Raw genomic sequence first — 13608 nt, forward strand, 5'->3', positions numbered from 1 at the left:
ATCGGGCTGGTCCATGTGACCCCGAGCGTGGAGGGGTGTCGGTGAGGAAGTAAGGAAAAGGGAAGCGAGTACGGAAGTATTTGAGTCGAATCCCTTACATGAGCCAAAAATCACAGCGCTATAAATTTCGTGCAGACTTAAGATAATAGGGATCTAAGTCCGATTAGAAGTGAATTTACAGACATTCGTCCCCATCTCCTAATCAAGTGGATTATTCCAAAGTCTTACAAGGTTAGTTAGAAAAGTTAGGCTTTATTTGTGAGGAAGTGGAGTTGAGCTACGCGGAGAGTGGTCTTTTGCGGGGCTGGGGTGTCTTTCTTACTATAGGTATAGGTTTAAAGCTTGCGAAGTATGCAGGAGGCTCCTAAAAGGAAGAGATCAACAGTAAGTATTCATTGGTCTGTTCAAGGTCTCCTCTGACCTCTGCTGAGATGAGTGTATTTTGCCAACAACGAAAGAAGATAGGGATCAAACGAATATCTCGAAAATTATTAAGCATTTGAATAGAAAGAATCAATTTCTGGGACAGGTGGAGAGTTAGAAGAGGTTTGCTAAAGTTGAAAAGACAGACAACAAAAAGGAAAATAAAGAAGACCGAAGAAATAATAATAAAAGCAGAAAGAGGCCATTGGAAGAGTGTTTTGGTCTGATCTAAATTAAAACTCTGAGCATCACATCCTCTCCCTCCTGTGTCCCCATCGTCATTTCTGCATTTGCTCCAGGCATCAGATTTCCTGTTTTGGCCTTAGGGAGCTTTTCTGGGCTCAAGTACTGTCTGCCTAGAGGCTGCACTGGGTGGCTGTTGGGCAGAATAGTTAAGCTACTTAATTTTTGTAGATTCTAGGCTCACCCACCCTTTATTTAGGTTGGGAGCTAATGGCCCAGAGCCTCCAAAGAGATCCATCCTGCCAGAATGAACACAAAACCCAGGCAGTGAATGTAGACAGGTTGATGTGGATTTACAGAACAGTTCAAACCCCAGTGTTCATTTTTCTCAGAGCTACTTCCCCACCCAAGTCCCTGGGGCAAGCATCCCTGAGATAAGTAGGCTACACTCTCCTGTTAACTTCTCCAAAACTTTTTGGTACAATTGCATCCTGATCTGGGCTAATGCCTCCATTTCCTCCCTGACACCCAACTGCTTCTCCCAACCCTTGGAATGCCTTGCCTCTGAGGAGTAACTACTGCTCCCCTGCCCTGTCTGAAAGTCAGAGCCATACACCTGACTGGCAGCAGGGCAGAGGCCAGAAACAAGGTCTTGGTGCCCTGAACTTACCACACTGGGTTGGGAGAGGAAGGTATAGGGTAACGCCTCTTTTCACTTCCCTACCTCTCATGCCATGCCCCAAAACTCAGACACAGCCACATTCACACATTCATACGCACAATCACAATCTTGCACACACATCGGCGAAGAAGGGTGGGAGGGGGAGGAAGGGAAGTTTGCACCAACCAGCTCATGAATGCAACTTGAAAGATTTCACACGGCAAAAGGCCAAAAAAAAAAAAAAACGTAAATTTAAAAATAAAGAAGTACATGCCCCTCCCCACAGTCTCTTCATCCAGGGGCTGGCTCAGCCCCTGCATGTAAACCCAGAAGCTTCCTACTCCCTCTATCCCACTGGAGCTTTTACAGAGCTTGGGTCTTCAGTTCAACAGGTTCCGCTGTGGCCTCTGGTTGTCCATTGGATTCACTGGGCCTGGCACCCTTGAGAATAGACAGTCTCTCAGAAACGCTCTTGAGCCGGGGGAAGAGGAGAAAGTCATAAAGGAGACTGCCCAGGCCCCCTCCAATGATGGGGCCCACCCAGTACACCTGCAGGAAGAGGAAAGGAATAATCAGGTTTGGGGAGGGGCTCAAGAGCAAGGCTGCTCTTTTTCCAACCCCACTGTTGAAAAACAGACATCCTGCGCTTGGCACATACAGTTGGGCACTATTTAAGCCAAAATCAGTGTTTGTTTGTTTGTTTTAAAACTCTAGACAGCTCCACTGCCTATACTTCAGAACTCACCATTTCTTTTGACTCATTAAATCATTCCTTTATCCCACACCTTCTTAGCACATGTATATTCTATTTATTGTTATTAGTTTGCACTAGTTTACACATTGCTTTGAAAATTTGTTTCCCCTCCCCTTTTTTTTCATTAATGGGGTTACTGGGGATTGAACCCAGGACCTCGTGCAAGCTAAGCATGCGCTCTGCCACTGAGCTCTATCTCCCACCCCCCGAAAATTTATTTTTTTAATTTAATTTTTTAAATTGAAATATAGTTGATTTACAGTGTTGTGTTAATTTCAAAAATTCTTTTAAATTGTGGTAAAATATACATAACATAAAATTTACCACCTTTACCATTTCTAAGTGTACACTTAAGAGTGTTAAGTCTATTTATGTTGTTGTGCAGCCCATCTCTCGAATTTTTCATCTTGCAAAACTGAAACTCTATACCCATTAAATAACAACTGCCTATTTCCCCCTCTCCCCACCATTTGTGCTCATACACACTCTGATGCCTGAGAGTAGAAGTTTTTGTCTTCCTGTTCACTAGTCTTTCCTCATACCTCCTAGTTTTGGAAGCCAGTGGATACTTAGTAAAAATCTCTGACTAACCAGTGAAGGAACCTTATGAGCAAGAGCCCATCTTTCTAGAAAAATGATGAATCCTGCTCACACAGGCGTGCAAACTCTGACAGCCCCCTTAGCTGAGTGCTGGCCAAGCAGTCAACACATCCAGATGGAGAGCAGGAACCAGACTTGGAACCTGCAGTCCACACCCCTCCAGAAGGGCTTCAGGATCTTGCCCTTCTCCTCTCACTCACCCAGTGGTTGGTGAAGTTCCTGGTGAGAATGGCAGGAGCAAAGGAACGGGCAGGGTTCATGCCTGCACCAGTATAATACATCTGCAAAAGACACAGTTGTAACTGAGACACTTCCCCTCCACTCCTCCCCAGCTTCTCTCCCACAACCCATCTGCCCCTGAGGGTTGGTACCTTGCCTCCAGCCAGCAGCAAGTAGGGAAGGACAACCCATATGGAAGTCCCATGATGGAGGGAAGTCACTGATGCTCCCTAGGCACTGATGTGAATCCCTAGGCAAAGCCCGCATCTACCCATGTTACATGCCTTTCCACCTTGGGGTCAGGAAGAACTAGATATAGCCATCACAAGAGAGGAAAAGAGAGCAGGGTTGATTCCTCTGTGCTGACTGATACCAAGGGAGGTGGATAATGTTCATGTTTGACAGTGACGTGGGCAGGAAGAATGCTTAGAAGTCAGCAAATGTTTGGAGGCCCTGGAGAAGTTGGTCCCCTCTCCTGCTTACCCCAAAGAGGTGCCCCAGGGTGAGGGAGAAGCCGACGGCCAAGGCCACAGAGCCCAGGCGGCCATTCCGCCTCTCGTCGTATGTGGCAAAGATGCAGAGCACGAACTGGAGCGTCAGGAAGATCTCCACTATGGTGGCCTGGCCCACACTCACCCCAGGGTGCAACTGGGCAAAGGAAGAAGAAGGGAGGCAGCTCATGAGGGCTGACACAGCCTTACCTCCTCAGTGCATCCCAGGCAGGAACCCCCTTATGGCATCAGCTCCCTGGAGACGAAGGACAACACAACCTCCTTCACAGTAATTGTATTTGTTCCTTAGTTTCTCTTAATGATACTTCACAGTAGAAATCATTGCACCCACTTACGTGGATAAGGAAACTGAGGTCCCATAAGATAAAATAAGTTTCCTCAAGAACCAGCAAGGAGTTGAAAGAAAAGCTGGAGCCCGAACCCAGGTTTCTTGATTTTTAGTCCAAAGCTCTATGCCTGCCTTACCCCTCCAAGCCACCTGTTGATCCTCCCCACCCTGAAACACACATACACACACACACACACACAAAATGTCCCAGACCCCTGGGGAACTGATCCACCTGCACCAGGCAGGAAGTCAGGGCACCAGGTTCCCCCAGCCCCACTCTGCCAACCATTACCGTGTTAAGTGCTAGGTTTCCTCGGACGGCAGGTGGGGTGACACTGTACAGCACGGCGGCCCCAGCCACGGCTCCCAGGAGTTGGGCTACCATATAGCAGATGGCACGGAGCAGGGACATCTGAGAGCCCACAAGGAAGGCGAAAGTGACTGCAGGATTGACATGAGCTCCACTGATGTGGCCCACAGCTTGCACCAGCGTAGCCAGGGCCAGGCCGAAGGCCAGAGCCACCTGTAAGACATGCAGGGGTCCAGGGGTCCAACGCAGTGAGGCCCCCAGCCCGAAGAAGACATAGAAGAGGGTAGCAAAGAACTCAGCAAATATTGCCCTCCAGAAGGAGGCTGACCGCAGTTCCCACATGGCAGGGGGGATGGCACAATGCCTGGGTCCCTAATATCCCCCTGGCCTGGATGGACAGTCCCCTTTATAGAGGACTCTTAATCCCTGGGAGGGGCAGGCTGAGGTGGCTGGCCCAGCCTCTTAACCCCTTCACGGCTGCAGAGGGCTGGGCCCACCCTCATGCATCGGATAAAGCTGCTGCATTTTCCCCTCCCTCCTCCACTGGGAGATGAGCAGAGCCATGGGTGTGAGGGTGTGGGTAGGGTGAGGACTGGAAGGGACCAAGAAGAGGGGGACTGGAAGAGTCTGCCTCTCTTTTCATGTCAAATTTGGGGTTCCTCACCCTACTTGACATCTATATTAGAACATTCCTCAACTCTGCTTGGAAGGTCAGTCGAGCTGAGTTCACTTCATGGAGTATGAGACTGTGCTCAAGGGGGCCTCCAGGCTCCTCTGAATCGGCCAGGGGTAAGGGTGGGGGTAGGGGGTCAGGAGTGGGGTCCAGCAGGGAAGTTGGATAACTGAAGAGAATTCTTTAGTTCTCTGGGATTAGAAGGCCTTCTCCCATTGGCTGGTTTGGGCTGGAATCTGTGGACCCTGCAGCTCTGGGACAGAATAGATCTGCTGCGTCTGGCTTTCTCTGAGCCTGGGTTCCCTACCCCTACCCCATGCCAGCACCTCCCTTTCCAAGCCCTCAGCCTGGCCTTTTAAACCACAAAGACAGAGCAGGAAAAAGTGTCTTCCATGGATAGCCTGGAAGTGGGGTCAGGGAGCTGGGCAGGGGAAGAGGGGTTAGTAGTTAAATCTCAGAATCAGCTTGTACTTCGTCTTTCCTAACTCACAAGGTGCTAGCAAAAATACTGAAAGGATGGAAACTGAGTCATGGCTATGAAGCAATGGGAGGGTCTGATGCCTCCTGATATGGCCATTATCAGGACACTGGAGTCCTAAACCTCTATCCCTAGGGAAAGGTCTGGAGGTGGGGGTGTCTGACCCAGGAATTTCACTTCTCACTTACATACATACCCAAGGGAAACTTTCCTATACTTACACCAGGAGACAGTTACAAGATTGTTTACAGCAGCATTGTTCACAATAGCAAAATCTTGAAGCAACCCAAATGCCCATCGACAGGAGAATGGATGAATAAACGATGGTATATTCACACAACAGAAAATTATTCAGCAGTCAAAACGAGGTACCACCACAGTGACACTCAATAGTAGGGATAAATTTTAGCAATAAAATGTCATTTAAAAAGCCCCAGAAGATTATACATAGCATGAAAATCTTTTCATAAAGTAAAAAAAAAAAACATCTAAAATAAAAATATGCTTTTCAAAACACATATATATGACATGCAACTACACAAAAAAGAAAACAAAGAATGATAAACACAGGACTCAGGATGGTGTTTACCTTAGGTTAGGGGAGACGAGGGGATGAAGCGGGATATTTACATACATAAGTACAGATTTCTGTAAGTGCTTCTCAAGGTTCTAGTTTTTCTGTTGGGTAGATGGTTAATAATGACGCTTAATTATTTAAAAAAAATTAGTTGGAGCCATATATAGGCCAATGAGAGGGGGATGTCATGAACAAAGGAATATTCTCTGCACTTGAAATCCATAACGAACAGCAGCAACCCAGCCCTGGCTTTCCCATCTTCTAGGCGGGGACATTATCCCCACTAGATATAAACTCCAGGAGGGCAGGGATTTGTCGATTTGTCCACCACTGCAAACCCTGTGCTTGACACACAGTGGGCAGTAAATGAGTATTTGTTGAATAAATTAATGTAAGCTCTCTGAGCCTCAGTTTACTCTGGATCAAAGAAAAAGTAGGTACAGGGCTAGTATGGTGCCTGGCACAGAATAAAGCACTTAACAAATAGGAGCCATTTGATGAGGGCTGTGTCAATCGGAAGGGATTTTCCCTAACCATAGACCCCCATGGCCTCTTAGAATAAGGAGCAAAGAGCAGCTAATGTCGTGCCCTCGGAGACACCAATGAACAGATTTCCTTATTTGAAGCTACCAACCTTTCCCCTTTACTCCTTATCAAATGTTGATAAGAACCTTATGGAGAACCGAACCCCAGCCCATTTTCTTTCACAGCAGCCTCCCCACTTAGGTAAACACCAAACTTTCAAATTAGAGGTGAGCTCTCAAAACCTGAGATTTTACATATATTTACATATAATTAGCATACACAATATTTTCTGATAGCCTAGACTCTTGAAAGGAAAAAAAAAAGCTGTGTTTCCCCTTGAGGAGTGGAATCCAGCCTTCCCCAAGCCTGCTGCTTTGTACGGGTGCGTTCTTTCTTTCTTTCTTTCTTTTTTTTTTTTGCTTATTTTTTTCAACTCTTTCTTCTTTTTCAATTGAAGTATAGTTGATTTAAAATGTTGTGTTAATGTCAGGTGTACAGCAAAATGATTCAGTTTTTTATATATATATAAATTTATTCTTTTTCAGATTCTTTTCCATTAGACATATTACAAGATATTGAATATAGTTCCCTGTGCTGTACAGTAGGCCCTTGCTGGTTATCTATTTAATATATGGTAGTTTGTATCTAATCCCAAACTCCAAATTTATCCCTCCCCTCCTTCACTTTTGGTAACCATAAGTTTGTTTTCTATGTCTGTTAGTCTCTTTCTGTTTTGTAAATAAGTTCAGTTGTGTAATTTTTTTAGATTCCACATATGTGATATCATGATATTTGTCTTTCTCTGTCTGACTTCCTTCACTTAGTATGATAAACTCTAAGTCCATCCACGTTGCTGCAAATGGCATTATTTCATTCTTTTTTATGGTTGAGTAGTATTTCATTGTGTGTGTGTATGTCTGTGTGTGTGTATCTCACATCTTCTTTATCCAGTCATCTGTCAACGAACATTTAGGTTGTTTCCATGTCTTGACTGTTGTAAGTCATGCTGCTATGAACATTGGGGTGCACATGTCTTTTTGAATTAGAGTCTCCTTCAGATCCATGCCCAGGAATGGGATTGCTGGATCATATGGTAAGTCTATTTTTAGTTTTTTAAGGAACCTCCATACTGTTCTCCATATGACTGCAACAATTTACATTCCCACCAACAGTGTAAGAGGGTTCTGAGTGGGGTTCTTATTCATACCAGTGCTTCAGGTCACTGAGAAACCCACTGCCAGGCCACCTGGTCCACCCGCCAGCGAAGCCCAGCAAACATGGTGAGTACCAACTAGAAAGTGGAGAAAAACTCCATGCCCAGGCCCTGACCTACATAACTCTTCCTGCTCGCCTAGAAGGGACAAGTGATGCTAGGACAAGGGGTGAGAGAACACATGCATCCCTCCCGTTGGCCCACAGACCCCATCATCTAGCTACCAAGGAAGATTTGAGCAAAGGATCTGCAACGAGTCACCCAAATTCCTGAGTTGCTGAGCCTAACTCATTGGCCTATTTCAATCATATTGAAAGTGGCATAATGACAGGATACACAGAGCAGGGCTAGCCCCTCTTTTGTTCATTCCTTAATGCCATATCAGTCATCCACCCTCATTACCTACGTAGTGTCACCCTACTCAGGGAGGGGGCCTTCTGCCTACCTGGGTGACCAGTTAGGCTGCAGCCGCCCAGGGCAGAGCCAGGTAGAAGAAGAGTGAGGCCAGGATGGCTGCCATGCTCTGGGCCAGGATATAGGCTACCCCTGGAGAGGGTCAAGCCAATGGGCAGAGAATAGTGCCACAGTCAGGGCCGGATTTGTCTGGGCCTCACTGACCTCATCAAAAACCAGTGCCAGGCTCTCCACCAGCAGCTCTCCAGGCATGGGGGTGAGGGACTGTGCCTGACACGGAGCTCCCACTGAGGCACGATGCCCTAAGGACAAACCCCACAAAATTCAGGGTGTCCAGACCTTCAGCCAGCACCTGTCTCCAAAACCACTGGCTCTTCAAGTCCTGGGAGAGAGGGTGGGGAAGGGAAGGAAAGATCAGGCTGTCTCCTCTCCTCTGCTCTCCTACTCCCTCCTCCCCACCCTCTCTCTGTTCCCCTCCCCTTTAACAAACTCTCCCCACCAGGCCTCAGACTCTTCATTCTTTACCCGCTGACCCCCAAGCACCTGAAGTGAAAGGAAGGAAGAACGACTGAGGGACAGAATAAGGGGGCAGTCAGAGAATAAGGCCTCACTTGGTTGGACTGGGATTCAACAGTGGAGAAGGGGAAAGGGCTTGGCTTCAGTGGGAGAAGGGTGGAGTCTATAGATAAAAGTCCCTCTCTGCAGGACTCTCATCTCCCAGATCAGGTCTAGGTGAGTGGGGTTGGGAGGTGAGGAGCAAGTGTTTCAGGCACCTACCCTAGAGAAAGAGGCAGCCAGAGATGAGAGCTACACTCTTGTGTCAGGGAACAACCCTCGTCTCCTTCCTTCAGCCAGTAGAGGAGCCTCATTCCTCAACCTGCCACCCCGTCCCCTAGGCAGTGCCCTCCTCAAGGGAGCCCTGGACATTTGTACTCACACATCCTCACACCTAGGTATCCACTCTCTCCAGCTGTGTCCCTTTTCTCTCCCTCTTTAGCCCTTTGGCCCCAGGCCTGCTGAATGAGGAGAAGGAGCTTATAACATCTTCTGTCAACCAGAGGTGCTCACAGTGAAGGGAGAGACTCATTCTTTCACTTCCTAATCATCTTTTATGAACCTGGGTTTCAGGAGCCAGAGAGGTAAAGAGGAAAGCCAAAGTGAGGATCTATCTGGAAGATAATGAGAAGAATTCCAGGGAAGGCAAGGTAAGGTCATTCCCATCCCTCACCAGAAACTGAGTCAACCAGCGGGAAGGTACCAGTGCCGAACTGGCATCTGGACCCCTGGAACTGGCAAAGGAAAGTGCCTTTGAGGAATTGCCTGGGAGTGCAGGGGATTCCTGAGGTCAGCACTCCTGGGATCACCCAGAACACACCCCATTTCATCTTTGTCTTTTTTGACTAGTTTGTTCACTTTTTTTTTTTTTTTTTTTTTTGCTATCACTTGACTCCGTTCTTGTACTTGGGGTTCTTTTCAGAGGTTGCCAACAAAGTTTAGTTTTAGATTCTCCACCTTTCTCTCCTCTGGCCTTAAGTAAACATACAGAAATTTTTGAAGTTTTTTTTTCCACTAGGAACTATGGAAATGGAGAAAAGGGATCTGTAAAATAACAAACTTGGGGTAGTTACAAATTTATCATAAGTCTTAATGGCTTGTAGTAGCAGTCATCCTGGAGTCTCATCTATCTCTACACTTGAGTGTTCTCTTGGTTTACTAACCATCAACATTTCAACCTATTTATATTCCTGGGGCTAGTGATCCTACGTTTACTACCCCCTTCAATAGAGAAGGCCCCCTCTGTGTCCCAGAGAGGTGCCATTAGGAAGCATAATCCATAATACTAGGGAGCAAGTGAGTCTACAAAGCTTAGGGAATCTTTAGGCAGAGCTCTTCATCTTGCTTCATTTCTCCACAGTGGGTCCCAAATAGTACAGCCATTTGTGAGGGTGTCCAGGACCAGCTCACTACCTTTCTGAAGCTATTCCCTAGCCAGCCCATAGCACTAGGACCTAAAGAATACCTCAGATTTGAGTTCCATGAAAATAGCTCTCTTGCTGATCGTACAGGATTGTACGAGGATCAGATGAGATAATATGCCCTAGCAATACACACATGTTAAGTTAGCTGCCTTAAATCAACATGTAAATGAACGGATTCATGAATTAATCAGACATAAACATAATTTATGATTATTAAGTATTGAACACCCTCTATAGAAATTACAATGTGGTTGAATAGCAACATGGTCCTGAGGGGCTGGGTGACCATCCATCTCTGTTTTCACCACGTGGAACCTCTATCCCAGCCCCGTACCCAGAATGCTAGGTCAGCATGTAACCCAGCTCCATTGTGTGGACAGTTTCAGTAGGACAAAGGCCCCAGCATAGCACAAGCTAGCCTAGCAGCCCCTTTGGCTAGCTCCTGAGGGCCCCCCTTCTCTCCCTTTCTCTGGTTATGCTTTGCTGACTGCTGACTCCTGGCAAAGTCCAGAACAATCACCAAGCTCTGAGTGCATCATCCCTCTCCCACTCATAGTTAAGGGCTCCAGTTAGCACTTGGATCAGATCCAGGCCCCCACATGGTAGAAATGGGCTAATCCAAGAAACAGAGTAAATAGACTGGCCCATCCTGTCCTAGCCTCCTTCTCCACTTTCTTTCCTGTGGAGTCAGATACAACCCCAAGCCAGCAGACCAGTGCTCCCTATGGGTCAGGTCCTGTTCTAAGCACCTGATATGTGTTATCTCAGATACTGATATTCCCTAGGATTGCACCTTCAGTTTATTCCCTACTTACTCTAGTTTACACCCTCTCCTTGGATAACTTCACCTACATCTACCTCTCCCTTGAAATTTTTATCCATGTATCTATAGAACATTTTCGCCTGAATGTTCCATAGACTTCAACTTCAGCCTGTCCAAAACTGTACTAATTATCTTTCCCCATCCAAATATGCTTTTTCTTCTGTATCCCCTCATTAAGTGAGAAACCTATGAATCAACTTTCCTTCCAGCTTCCTCTCACTCCCATCTAACCAGTCACCAAAGTTCCATCAATTCTACCTCTTAGATAGCTGAGCCCACACCATGTCTCATGTGAGAACTCTAGTGGCCTCGGAAGCTGCTTGACCCTGTTTCTAGTTTCATCCCCTCCAATTCATTCTCTATGTTGCTGCCAGCTTTATCTTTATAAAAGTACCTGTAATTTGTCATTTCTCTGTATTCCCTTCAATAGCTCCTGAATGCCTGAAAGACATTCTTACCATGGGATACACAACTCTTCATAATCCAGCCTCAGCTTTTCCAATTGCTCTCCTTATCTCTTTAGCATGAGACTCTGGCAATATTATGCTTCTTGTTGTTCCGGAAACACCCACTCTGTTTCATAACCCAGTGCTTTAGCCTAAGCTGTTCCCTATACCTTTAATGTCTTTTCCTCTTTTGTCTGTCAAGTAAAATTCTATAATCTCCTAATTACTATGCCTGGAAATGTTAAGAGTTAATTACTTGTTCACTAGCAACGAGGCAGATAAATCATCAGAATGAAGATTGACTTATCAGATGGATATTCAGTCTGTAAAAGCTGGAACCAGTGATTGTTCCAGCTCTCAGGACCAAGGTGGAACCTAAGGAGAAACCCTACAGAAGCATAAACCTGAAACTTTTCTCTCATTACTACCAAAATGCAAAGTACCGACAAAGCTGGACTTTTCTGAAGGAAACGTCGCCTTCATGACTTTGCTCCTAGGCTTGAAAAGAGTAGAAACCTCTCTTCTCACATACTAAGTGGGATGAAAAGGCTGGGACAGGCTGACTCCTGGTGGAAGGAATGAGCCATTGCATGCCCAGAATGATGGTATAAAATTCCCTTTTTACTCACTCATTAGTCATTCAAAAGCAGTGAACACTTACTCTGTACTAAGGGGAACACCGAGGCCCTGAAGCACAGAGGACAATGTACTTTATCCCCATTCTTGAGAATTCACAACTTAGTGGGTGAGATAGTTGCCTCTTTAAATGTTGCCTCTTTAAGTGTTCCCTCAGCAGCACTGGGGAGAATGGGAGACCAGTTAGAAGGCCAATGCAGCAGTCCAAGGGAGAAATAATGTGATAGGGGTTTAATGACAATCACATATGTGTAGTGAGGGAGACAAAGAAGTCAGGGACTTCCAAGTTCCTGGCTGGGCAAATGTCTAGTTATGTGTTGCAGTTCAAGTCAGGTAATGTAGGCGCAGGAGGAGGAAGTTTGTGTAAGAAGGCAAAATTAGCTTTAGATATGTTACATTTGAGGTGACTGGGGTACATCCAGGTAGAAATGTCACTAGGCTGTTGGATATACAGATCTGGAACTCAGGAAAGAAATACGGGGTAGAGATTTTGAGAATTCTTCTCCAATAGGTGATTGTGGACTCCACCAGTGTAAATGGGATAGTCAAGAGAAAATACGTATATTCAAGGAGAAGACATTGGCCAAGATCTTGAGCAAACTGGGGTTCCCTCATCTACTTAACCATTTTCACTTTGCAAGCCATAGCTATGGCATCTGGGAAGTCTCTAACACTCCCTCATATAGTACTCAATCAGAGGATTCTCCTTTGCTTCCTGAGTATCCTGTCATCACTTCAGTCATAGCATGTAGTGCATCATAATGCAGCTGCCAATATTCTCATCTATCTCCTCCCACTTTGAAAGAGGGGCTGTGTTTTGTGAGAAAGAATGAAGATGGTAGGCAGCAGTCATATTATGTAGTCTTATGACAATGCAAGGGAATTTGATGCAGGTACATTAAAAGATTAAAAAAAATTTTAATTTAAGTATAGTTGATTTACAATGTTGTGTTAGTTTCAGATGTAAAGCAAAATGATTCAGTGATACCTACATATATGCATATATACATATTCTAGGCACATTAAAAGATTTAAGTAGAGGAGTGGCATGATCAGATTTGTGATTTTAAAAATATCACTCTGACTGTAGTGTGGACATTGGATTTAAAGCAGACAAATGGAAGTTGGGTGTCCATTGTAGAAGTGACCACATTACCACATTTAAAACAGGAAAGCCCCAATTCAGGACAAGGATGACAGTGGCCTTAACTAGGGACATCTCCACAGGACCAGTGGTTGGAGTTCTCCAGTAAGGGAAGAATTTTTGGTTAATATTTTAGGCTATTAAAGTCCTGAGATCACTTTTTCGAGGGAGGGGAGGACGGAGAGGGGATGCTGATACTGGGCTGGCCAGCAGAGCCTTGAGAAGTGGATAGTTTGAAAAACTTAGAAAGCAAGGATACAGAGCCTCAAGCAAATCAAAATGTTAAAAATGTAGGCCCTCCATAACCACCCACCTCATAACTGTTCCATTCTGAACTGAACCAAAATAGTGTTATTTGGAGAGTAAACTGAGAAAACCAAATATTGAGTCAAACCTTCCACTGCTGGCCCTGAAAACAGAAAACAAACATTTATAGTATTTGCGCATTTTAATATTTATTAGAACTGCCATTTACCCAGTGGTTGCTAACTGCCTATGTATTCGGGTTATTCTCTCGTTTAACTTTTACTTAAGTCTGACCGCTAGACATTTTTCTGTTTTACAAATGAGAACACGCAGCCTCAGAGAACTGATTTTGCCCAAAGTCACACAGAGGTGCAGGGTTCGAATCCAATTATTATTTAACTCAAATCTATACTTTTAACTGTCTTGCTACACCATCTCTTTAAACGTCCTATTTAGTTAAAATG

General features: G+C 45.4%; 1 protein-coding gene across 1 annotated transcript; it reads right to left on the reverse strand.

Annotated features, from left to right (window-relative positions):
* Positions 1-204: 204 nt before the first annotated feature.
* On the reverse strand, positions 205-4391 carry MIP (major intrinsic protein of lens fiber). Its single transcript, XM_010963840.3, has 4 exons — positions 3973-4391; positions 3324-3488; positions 2822-2902; positions 205-1816 (listed from the first exon to the last, which is right to left on the reverse strand). The coding sequence occupies exons 1-4, from the start codon at positions 4330-4332 to the stop codon at positions 1631-1633; spliced, it is 792 nt and encodes a 263-aa protein (XP_010962142.1). The 5' UTR covers positions 4333-4391; the 3' UTR covers positions 205-1630.
* Positions 4392-13608: the final 9217 nt, after the last annotated feature.

This window comes from Camelus bactrianus, chromosome 12, assembly GCF_048773025.1.
Source record: "Camelus bactrianus isolate YW-2024 breed Bactrian camel chromosome 12, ASM4877302v1, whole genome shotgun sequence".
Classification (NCBI taxonomy): domain Eukaryota; kingdom Metazoa; phylum Chordata; class Mammalia; order Artiodactyla; family Camelidae; genus Camelus; species Camelus bactrianus.

Excerpts from the sequence above, each read along its gene's own strand:
- MIP (XM_010963840.3), bottom strand. The coding sequence starts at position 4,332 with ATGTGGGAACTGCGGTCAGCCTCCTTCTGGAGGGCAATATTTGCTGAG. Across the intron at positions 2,903-3,323 it reads CCCTGGGGCACCTCTTTGGG|ATGTATTATACTGGTGCAGG; the intron begins GTAAGCAGGAGA and ends TGTCTTTTGCAG. Across the intron at positions 1,817-2,821 it reads GGAACTTCACCAACCACTGG|GTGTACTGGGTGGGCCCCAT; the intron begins GTGAGTGAGAGG and ends CTCTTCCTGCAG.